An 11,379-nucleotide genomic window follows, 5' to 3' on the forward strand; every position below is an offset into this window, starting at 1 on the left:
ATATATATATAAATAGTGTGTGTGTGTGTGTGTGTGTGTGTGTGTGTGTAAGCATATTAAATTCTATTTGCATGCATATAGTACAGGGGTGGCGAACCCGCGGCTCGCGAGCCGCTTGCGGCTCTTTCACTGCTCTTGTGCGGCTCTTCAATCTATCCACATGTTCTGTGTTTACAATCCCAATTTATTTTTAAAATGTCAAAACATAATTTTGCAATAAAGGGTTATGTATTTAAATGCATTTGCCGAATTTAATTTGGATTTTCAATATGCATTATTATTTCTTTTCTTTCTTTTTTTTTTTTCACACAACCTCTCGCGCGATTTAACATACGTTAGCCAGTTGACACACGATTAACGTGAAGTTCGTTAGTATCAATCGTCATGGCAGAGTCAGGGAAGCGTACAGCTAAGCGTAAATACGAAGATGAGCACAGAACATTTTTATCTGAATGGGAGGATTTATATTTTTTTGTTGAAAGAAATGGAAAGCCATTCTGCTTGATATGCCAGACTTCGTTGTCGCATTTTAAGCATTTTTAAGCATAATTTCAGCATTGTGTTGGATGAGCCTTGCGATGTTCAAGACAAGCCACAATTGGCAATATTTGTACGGTTTGTGTCAGAAGACTGCACAATTAAGGAAGAGCTGCTTGACATTGTGCCGCTGAACTCGTGGCATCGATCTGAAAGACACATTGATGACTGTTGTTGAGAAAGCAAATCTGCAGTTGTCAAAACTAACAGCAATAGCCACGGACAGAGCTCCAGCCATGTTGGGATCTGAGAACGGTCTTATAGGGCTGTGTAAAGCTGATGATCGTTTTCCAGAATTTTGGACATTTCACTGTATTATCATCCATCAAAAGGAGGTAGGCTGATTTAAATCCATTAAAACTATTGCGTTATGTAATTAGGCGTATAAGTTATTGTGATATACTGTTGTTTGCATATCTGTTGTGTGGCTCTTTGCAGTGATAAAGTTTTTTTTTTTTTGGCTCCTTATGCCAAACAGGTTCGCCAACCCCTGTACTACAGTATATCTAGAATATATATATCCTTAAAAGTCAACATTGATATTGAAATAAAACTGACTGTGAAAAAGGTCTTTGAAAATCTTGGCCTGGAGGCCAAAACTAAAATATTGTTCTACAAACTTTAATGCTCTCAGTCCATATGCTCCCAGTGGTCTAGTCGGGATACTCTGCAGTTCTTGTGGAAACCATGTTAATGTGTCTCTCAACCCCAGACGCACTATATAGTTTCCTCTCCAAGGAATCCAGTCATTTAATGTATGTTTTCGTGTTACAGTACTCTAGTTATAGATGTTATATTAATACACATTTTATCTCAAATGTCTCAAGCCTGGCACTCTTTCTCCCTCCCCATATCTCATCTTTCGATATCACTTCATCCCTTTATGGAATCCTGCTTTATACATCCTGCTCTATCTATTATCGAGTGCACTCATTTAATCCCACCATCCATCTCAATAATGAGTATATAACCAATGTACACTCAACGGCTAGCCACAAGGAATACCCATGCACTGTGAGCGATGCACCAAATGAATTCCTGCATCTCTCGTCAAAAGAGTCCGTCCACAGCACTTCCCAGTTTGTTGTCCTGGAAAACAGATCTGCCATAGTGTCCCTCATGGATCTGTCTTGTGCTTTTTATTATTTTTATGCTTCCTAGGGCAAATTTTTAAGAAATATGATTTAGGGTATCACTTTTATGCTGATGATACCTACATTTACATCAGCTCATCAAATTTATATCAGGCTTTGGAATGCACTTCCTTGTACTGTTAGAAATGCTCCCTTACACATCTTTTTAAAATAGTTAAGATCTATAATAGATAAACAGATAATACATTAAATGATTATAGAACGATAATAAAGCTAAATTGATTAGCTGTTCAATAGGGTGTTGACTTATTTATTGTTTGTTTTTACTGTATTTTACTCTTTGTTATTCTGTTACTCTCCTATGCGTTCTACAAAACCTTTCATAAAGTCCTTGTAATTGGTTAACAGTCATGTGTCTGCTGTCTTACCTGACAGCCATGGATTTTCCATCACATCCATCCAAACCTCTTGTCCTATGTATTCACAGATAATGAATTTTATATAATTAATTCTGAATTACATTGCTCTCCTCAGACTATTTAAACCAACATGCTAATTTCAGATCTCTTTGTCTGAGCATATATGAATACACAGACAACCATTCTCAGTTTCCCTTGCACTCCTCTATTCACCACACCGCTATCACTTTAGCCTGAGGCGCTGAATGCTTCAGTGACTCTTTCTGGGTTCAGCGTGTGCTGATGTGATCTCATAAATGTAGGCTGTTTATATTATACTCAGCAAGGAGGAAAAGTAAACAAAGCTATGATCCAGTAGCTAAGCTAGAACAAGATTCTGTTTATGACATTTATGTCAATGTTTTTGCTTCTAGAAGCAGTTTGATTATAGTGCTTTTATCTTTTTTGGTTCATTTGATGATATCTTTTAAATGTCAAAGAATGCAGCAAATTTTGTACTTTTAATAAATTAAAAGTACAATTAATCAAATTTAAATCCCAATATGAACTAGTATCCGTGAATACTGAAGCACAATTGACTGCTACGTAAATTTGAAGCATGTTGTGTGTGTCTCAGTATCAAGCATGTGTGACGCTCGTCTGTCATCTCACTATATGAGGGCATGAACACATGAACTTTATCTCCAGAGCTGCTGTGAGAGTCACTTCACCAGCATTTCACCATTTCACTACAGTAAATTATTGTCAGATACACACAAAAACTCAAAGACAGGGGTGTCCAGTCCTTCTCCTGGAGGACTACATCTCTTGCAGAATTTAGCTCCAACACACTTGCTTGGAAGTTTCTGGTAATCCTGAAGATCACTGCATCACTGCTTTATGTTGCTTTACTATTGGTGGAACCAGTTCAGTGGGTTTAAATATTGTGACCATGTTACTATGATTTCGGGAAACAGTCTTGTCCAGATAATTTGTCCAGCAGTGCATCATCACAGTGGTTTAAGCAGAGTGTTACGACGTTGTACAGGATACACTCCCCAGCTCAGTATTGCAGTGCTCATAGTGCTTGAGCGTTTGGCTTCCTGTACAGCTTAAAACTGACTAAAACAGACTATGTTATGGTTAAGGATTGCTGCAAGAACAAAGTAAATCAATACATCGGAGTCTCTTCAACTTGGGACACTTTTTATGCCCCAGAGGTAGATTTTTATTAACTTAAAGGGGTCATATGATGCGATTTCAAGTTTTCCTTTCTCTTTGGAGTGTTACAAGGTGATTGTGCTTAGATAAGATCCCTGAAGTTGCAAAGACTAAAGTCTCAAAACCAAAGAGATATTCTTTATCAAAGTTAAGACTCTGCCACACCCCCCTAAAACGGCTCGTTCTAACACGCCCCCACATATCTACCTCACTATGTGGAAATATTTGCATAATGCACCCAAATGTGCACGCAAAGAAAGAAGGCATGGTTTCAGTAATGTGTTTTTTGAACATTAAAGCATGTCAACATATTCTGTTACACCAAATACACAAAATAATTTATGCCCCAGAGGTATCATATGACCCCTTTAACATTTTCCTATATAAAGAGTACATTAAAATGACTTGGAAACGTTTTACAATGTTTTCATCATTCATTTTTCTTTATTATATTTTTCTTGTCCAAAATCAGAAAACATTAATTCTTTCAGTCAGCTTATGCAAATGGGTTATTAGCCTTGGCAAAACAGAAACAGTTGCCTTTTTGTTTCAAAAATTCCATGGCCATCGTTTCCATCCCTGTTGAAAAAACCAGCATATGCTGGTTAGGTATGTTTTGAACCATGGCTGCTGGTTTGAGCTGGTTTAAGCTGGTCTTGAGCTGTTTAAGATGGTCCTGAGCTGGTCATGTGCTGGTCCTAAGCTGCTGCATGATAAATCGCATGCGCTTGTCATGCGCATCTCGTCAGTAAAGCCGGTTCTGTGATTAGTTGTAAATCTCCATCATGTGCTTTCGATTTATCGTGCAGCCCTAGTCCTAAACAACTAGCTCCTGCTCAGGACCAGCTTAGGACCAGCACATGCCCAGCTTAAAACAGTTTATGGCCAGCTAAGGACCAGCTTAAACCACCGCAAACCAGCAGCCATGTTTCAAAACATACCTAACCAACATATGCTGGTTTATTCAACAGGGATGACATGCAAGTGTGGAAATGGTATTTTGGGCAAATGTACCTAAAGTCCACAAGGCCAAAAGTGCCAATAGTTGAAGGAGGATTCACCTTGTTTATTAATCTCTCTTGCTCAAATCTGTCACGTCCTATTGGTTACCCCCTCCTTATACGCTAATGATGCTGAACTATGCACTTGACTTGAGTCTAATCTCTCTCTATTTCCCCATGCCCTCATCCCTCTTTCTTTCCAGGATGATAACTGGGGTGAGACTACGACAGCTGTCACTGGCACCTCAGAACACTCTCTATCTCAGGAGGACATTGTTCGCATCAGCAAAGACCTCGACGACAGCGTGGGCTTGGACTGCAAACGTTATCTAAATGTGGCTCTGTCTGTCATCCTGGGACTTGTGGTTTTTCTTACTCCACTTGCCTTCCTTATCCTGCCTCACCTCCTCTGGGCTGATAGACTGACAGCCTGTGGAACGGCCTGTGAAGGTCTCTTTATATCTGTGGCATTTAAACTGCTGATTTTATTGTTGGCAGTGTGGGCTCTATTCTTCAGGCCACCCAGGGCTGGTTTGCCAAGAATCTTCATCTTTCGAGCCTTACTAGCCACATTGGTGCTATTGTTTGTGCTTTCCTATTGGTTGTTTTATGGAGTACGCATCCTGGACTCACAGGTGAGGCTAATAGTGTGCCTACTTGCCTAATTATTCCAAAAAATGAAAATTCTGTAATCATTTACTCATCCTCCTGTCATTCAAACCTTTATGAAACCTTTATATTCTTCTGCACAACAAAAAGTAAGATATTTTGAAGAATGTTTTAATTCAGCTATTTTGTCCATACAAAGTCAGTGGTGTCCAAAACAGACTAACTCTAACACTAACTTCGGAGTCATATTTGTGACTAAGGGTCAGTTGCAGTAATGAGGATTAATCTTAAATTTAGATTAAATCAAGGTCATTTTTAACCTGGATTTAAATTGCACTTTAGATATATTATCTTTAATCCTGTTGCTCCATTACTTTAAACTTTGATATAAATCTCAGTCAGGGATGAACTTTAAATAAGAGAAGATGTGGAGGTTTAAATAATAATAAAATCACCTACAGTTAAAATATGTGGCTGACTGAAAAAAGACAAGCAGTGTAGCTGCTTTTACATGTAAAAACCGAAGTGTACTTTGGGCTTAACTGCACCAACACTAAAAATATTAAGCTAATTAGCATGGCCCATTCTCCAAAAACATCTCTGTCCCATCTAGTCCCAATTCCCTCTACTTTGTTACTTTAAAATATCAACATGTTAACATATCACAGAGAAACATTTCCAGTAATGTTATGTACCAGCTAATTCTCATATTACCCTACTTTATGAAACAGTCACTGACAGTCTCTCTATCTGTTCCAGGATGAGGACTACCAAGGGATTGTGCAGTATGCAGTTTCACTAGTGGACGCTCTGCTCTTTATCCACTACCTGGCCATCGTGCTGCTGGAGCTCAGACAGTTACAGCCGTTCTTCTCTCTGTGTGTCACACGCTCCACAGATGGAGCAACACAACACTATAACTTGGGTCAACTCAGGTTAGAACACTGTCATTAAACTGCTAGATTTATGTAGTTATGAAAAATTAATTTTGAAATGTAATATGCAAAATGGCAATGCAATATGTAAAATGGCAATAATATTTCTGTATTTAAATTTACATTTTCCCAAACATATGTGCAACATTTAGTGCAAATTGATCATATGCAAATTAAAAACATATTTTAACGCTTTATACACTACCAGTCAAAAGTTTTTGAACAGTAAGATTTTTAAAGAATTCTCTTCTGCTCACCAAGCCTGAATTTATTTGACCCAAAATACTGCAAAAGCAGTAATATTGTGACGTATTTTTACTATTTTAAATAACTGCTGTCTATTTGTATATATTTTAAAATGTAATTTATTCCTGTGATTTCAAAGCTGAATTTTTAGCATCATTACTCCAATACAACAATCAACTATACAAAAACAATGCCCTAAAAATGTTTTCTTGAAAAGCATATTAGAATGATTTCTGAAGGATCATGTGACACTGAAGACTGGAGTAATGATGCTGAAAATTTAGCCTTGATCACAGGAATAAATTCCTCTCTTCTATCCCATAATGGAGCGCACGTCACGTGGCACCTAAGCGTTGCGCATGCCTCAAGATTTCTCATTGTTTACACTCCAATTGATGCATGTGACCATACAGAAAATTGTGCTACTGCTACTCTGCTTGCCCCAGATGACACTTAACCAGTCAGATCTAGGCACAGCTGTCACAGAACATGCCACAGCCCAGGTGAAATAACTTCAAAATCACGGGCATCAATCGCAGTGTCCGGTGGCTGAAAACAGTGCGAGATCTTGTGGCAGGCGCGTGACATTTAGGTGCCACGGAACACACGCTATATTACGGATTAAAAGAGAGGAATTAAATATAAGGTAAGGTGGTAATTAAATGTAGAATTACACTATTTGCTTACCTGAATCACTCGGTGTGCAAACAGTGAGATGTTGAGGCAGGCGCGATGCTTAGGTGCCTCGGGACGCGCGATCTATTATGGATTAAAAGAGAAGAATTAAAAATATAAGGTATGGTGGCAAATAGGTAAATAAGTGTAGAATTGCACTGTCTGTTTGATCTCATGCATCAATCGTAGTGTAGACAGTAAGAGATCTTGAGGCAGGTGAAAAGCGTTTGGTTCATGGTGAATATTGACCTATTGTGCGTCCTGTTGCCGAACCCCGCCTTGATGTAACAATTGACTTAAACTACATGTATCATGGGTATTTAATGAAAATCCAATTTAAACATCTTAAGTGTCAATGCATTTAAGAATCAGCATTTTGAAATCAGCATTTTGCTACCCTTTTGCTGCACCTTTGGCTCAGAATGCATTTTGAAATTCTCTCTGCATTATGCTAAAATTATCACGCGGTATTATGATGTAATCCCAAGTGTCCTACCCCTAAGTCTAAATGCATTTAGGAAAAACAGCATTTTAAGAATAATTTTGCTACAGTTTTTGCTTGGACACATTAAACACATCTAATCAATTTGGGTAGTACATTTTAATTTTTATTTTGCTACTTGTAAACCATTCAAATATGTTTTTGATTTACATATTAAAACTAGTGTAGGAAATAGCAAGTGTAAATTATATAATTGAATTTTTATTTTCATTTTGCACTAAATGTTGTACATATATATGGGAAAATGTACATTTAAATACAGAAATACATTGCAATTTTACATATTGCATTGCCATTTTGCATATTACATTTCAAAATTAATTTTGAGAAAGCCCATGAAAGAGACGATGACCATAGAGAGCTCACTGCTGTGGGAGTGTTTGGAGTATTGTATACATGATGTCATCAAGCTCAGGCTAGTATGACCTAATTATCCTGACCAAATATTTCACATTCTTGGAAATTTGTCCACCCTGTTACATGACATTTTTATAATGCAGTTAAACAGGGTGGACATTTTAAGCTAATGAAGCTCATTGCTAGTTAGGAAAGAACATCATGCCAGCAGATTAACATTTAGGAAGATATTTAATAGATGTATAAAATCTTTTTTATATATATATATATTTTTTATGTCCAGTATAAATTAACACAACAGGTAGACATTACGTTTTACACTATTAGATAAGGTTTAAAAATTGAGAAAGAGGGAGAAAAGACCAGTGGCACAATTCCTGCAATTCTTTTCGAAAACTTTATTTTTGACTTGTCACGGAATTTAATGCCAGTGTTTTTTAAGTCTTGTCAGTATAAGCATTCAAATGATTTTAATCTGTTCAAGCACAAAAGAGAACTTTATTCAGCACTTACGCACTGTTTTCTGTGCACTCAAACCCCAAGCTAGATTCAGTCATTGCTCCAGGTTGTTGTTATGACGTCTCGTTTCCATTGTAATCTCTCTCCATTATATGGTGGGGTCATTGAGGGTCAAAATATTTGAGAACAAGATTGTGCAGAAATTTGGAAAAAAGCAATCAAGAATCAAACTTATGTGCATTTCTTTCTTCTGTCGAGCACAAAAGAAGATGAATGGTCTCAGTTTTATTCTCCATAAAATGAAAGTCCGTTGTATTAAATGATGATCCTTAATGTTCTTCAAAATATTTTGTTTTGTGAAAGTAATGCATACAAGTTTGGAACAGCATGAGGTTGAGTAGATGATGACAGAATTTTCATTTTTTGGGTTAACTGTTTATAATATTCTGAAACCATATGGACGTGGATTCAGTGGTGCATTTTATTTTCGATTGATTGTTGAAACCTTTATTTTGTGCTTTGCATTTTCAGTTTTGTGTCTCCCTATTTCTTTTCATATTCTCATCCTGTATTCTCCCTCCTTTTTCTTGTCTGCAAATATGATAGCTAATCATTTCCAACTCCAATACATCTGTGCCAAATAGAGCCTTTCAGATTTACACATCCTTTCTTTTTCCCTCTAATGTTATTTATATTGAAGCTCTTCCTGGTGTTTCTGTTCTGCTCTACTTTGTCACCATTATTAGAGCTGTAGCTCAGGCATCTTTTTTTCTTGTTAGGCGTCTGGCATGGATGCTGTCATGTTTTTATAATTACACACCCAATGGCTTGTTTATATTCATACTGACATCCTGAAAACATTACAACCCTAGTCTCAGATCAGCTGCAAAAAAAGTGATCCTAAAACACTTAGCAAGTGCCAATGGCACAAAAACCTGTTTCTGAAATGAAGTAGGCCACCTCTCCCTTTTATTTTCTCTCCTTCTGAGTGTCTTTTGTGTGGTGAGGTGTCTGCTCATCCTCAGGGTGGACAGTAGAGCATCTGTAGCATGCATGTAAATAGGAAGCACATGCCATGATCAAGCACAAGCTCACTACAATCAGGTTAGCATGGCTTAACAAATCACACAAGCTTCTGGCTGAGGCATCTGGTCCCAGTATAACTGTCGCTGTGTTGAGTGACCCAAACACACTCACACTTAGCAGCTGGTGGAGTCTGTTATCCTGATTTAAGGCCAAGTGTGTCATTTTCTCCTCTGTCTGGGAGACATGAACAACACTGTATTACTATGTTTCCCCCTGGCATAAACCCAAAGCACACATGATTTCCAGTAAAGCAGCATTGCATTTAAGTAACGTCTAGTTTGAAAAGTCTGTTTTGTTTGACTAATTTTTCTGAATGACATACTAAACCCGTAGAGACCCACAGCAGCAAAACTCAAACACATGATTTTCATTTTCATTTAACCCATAATAATGGGTTGATTTGTGCTAGCTTTTTTTTAATTGGAATACTAGCTTTTTATCTCATGCATGGGTTCATATTTCCAGACCAACTTAAATCCTGTAAAAAACACTATATAACCACTGTGTTTACATGATTTACTTTATTTGGATGAATACATTTCTTAATACAGCATATTTTATACAGCTTTTATTAAAGGGGTCATTGGATGCTAAATTCACTTTTACATGTTGTTTGAACTAAAATGTGTCTTGGCAGTGTGTGTACACAACCACCCTATAATGATAAAAATCCACCCAGTAGTTTTTTTAAATCTCCAAAAATCATAACCCCTTTCTCAGATTAAGCCGTTCACAGATTCTTGGCTGTGTGACGTCACACAAACACAGGCCGCTCCCACGATTGTTGATTAAAGGGTTAGTTCCCCCAAAAATGAAAATTAGCCCGAGGCATCCTAGGTGTATATGACTTTCTTCGTGAGTCACAGGCTAATTTTTTGGGTGAACTAACCTTTTAACCTTGATTGTTTTACCTTAGACCTGCCCTGAGTGAGCTGTACACAGTCCACCATTGTTTCAATGCCGGAGCAGGTGTAGACAAGAATGTCTCCTAAGCGATTGAGGTGTTTTGTTGTTGGATGTAATAATGATCATAGCAGCCGTCATTTACTCCCGACATCTGAGCTGCTGAAGACACAGTGGATTAACGTTACTTTTGTTTTTGAAGGGAATGCGCCCCCCGATCTACCTAAATGCGTTTATATTTGCACAAATCACTCGTGATCCAGCTTCACCTACAGAAGAAGTGAATATAAGGTTTTTTTTCTTTCCTAATAATGTGGTAGTTAGCAAGTTTCGCGGCTAAAGTTTACAGTCTCATGAGAATGGCTTGTCACCCCACAGAAGAGCTCATTAGCATTTAAAGGGACATGCACCGAAATGGGTCAATGTGAACAGAGCAGTTTTTGACAGGGTAAAAAGGGTGTTGTTTTACACTACCATTTCTAAATTTTTACCAAAGTATGTTATAGATTTTTCATTAAGACCCTAAAGAATCATATCAACTTGTGGAAAATGGGCATCCGATGACCCCTTTAATGTATGCAAAATTTCCAAACATTTTACAAATAAACATTTAATATTGATAACATTTTATTTCAAATGTAATCAACTGTTCTCTGTTATCATTTTTCCAATTATAACCCAAAATATGATCCAATACACCTAGCAATAAATTAATATAAATCAGATAACTTTCAACAACGACTTTTAAGAGCTTTCCAAAAAGGAAATGGGTATTATAGATTTTTCATTAAGACCCTAAAGAATCATATCAACTTGTGGAAAATGGGCATCCAATGACCCCTTTAATGTATGCAAAATTTCCAAACATTTTACAAATAAACATTTAATATTGATAACATTTTATTTCAAATGTAATCAACTGTTCTCTGTTATCATTTTTCCAATTATAACCCAAAATATGATCCAATACACCTAGCAATAAATTAATATAAATCAGATAACTTTCAACAACTCTCAGATAATAAAATAAAACTATAAATCACAGATAAAGTACTCTAGAAAGGAAAATCATAGGTACCTGGATACTCAATTATAACAGTGCTGAAATTTTGCAACATTAAAGCTCAGCATTGCAGTTTTGCACCATGTGAGAACCACTACAACCCCAAAACAAAGTGTTCATAAATATGTTTTTATTCCTAAAAACACAATAGTATCAGTACTTGGATCTCTGTGGGTAAAAATCACTGATGTTGTCATTGAATCAGTGATTTAGATGTTGTTTTGCACATAGATTAGATGTTCACTTAGATCAGGGTTTCAAACTCAATTCCTGGAGGGCCGGAGCCCTGCAGA

At 37.0% G+C, this 11,379-nt stretch overlaps 1 protein-coding gene across 1 annotated transcript in view; it reads left to right on the forward strand.

The window, feature by feature from the left end:
* LOC107739810 (vang-like protein 1) overlaps positions 1-11,379 on the forward strand; it is an 85,144-nt gene that overhangs the window by 57,594 nt on the left and 16,171 nt on the right. Inside the window, exons 4-5 of the mRNA XM_016552013.1 lie at positions 4,455-4,886; positions 5,620-5,795. Of these exons, the coding sequence (XP_016407499.1) occupies positions 4,455-4,886; positions 5,620-5,795 (608 nt within the window). The remainder of the gene's footprint in view (positions 1-4,454; positions 4,887-5,619; positions 5,796-11,379) is intronic.

Source organism: Sinocyclocheilus rhinocerous, unplaced genomic scaffold (genome assembly GCF_001515625.1).
Source record: "Sinocyclocheilus rhinocerous isolate Xijiao unplaced genomic scaffold, SAMN03320098_v1.1 scaffold1306, whole genome shotgun sequence".
NCBI lineage: Eukaryota > Metazoa > Chordata > Actinopteri > Cypriniformes > Cyprinidae > Sinocyclocheilus > Sinocyclocheilus rhinocerous.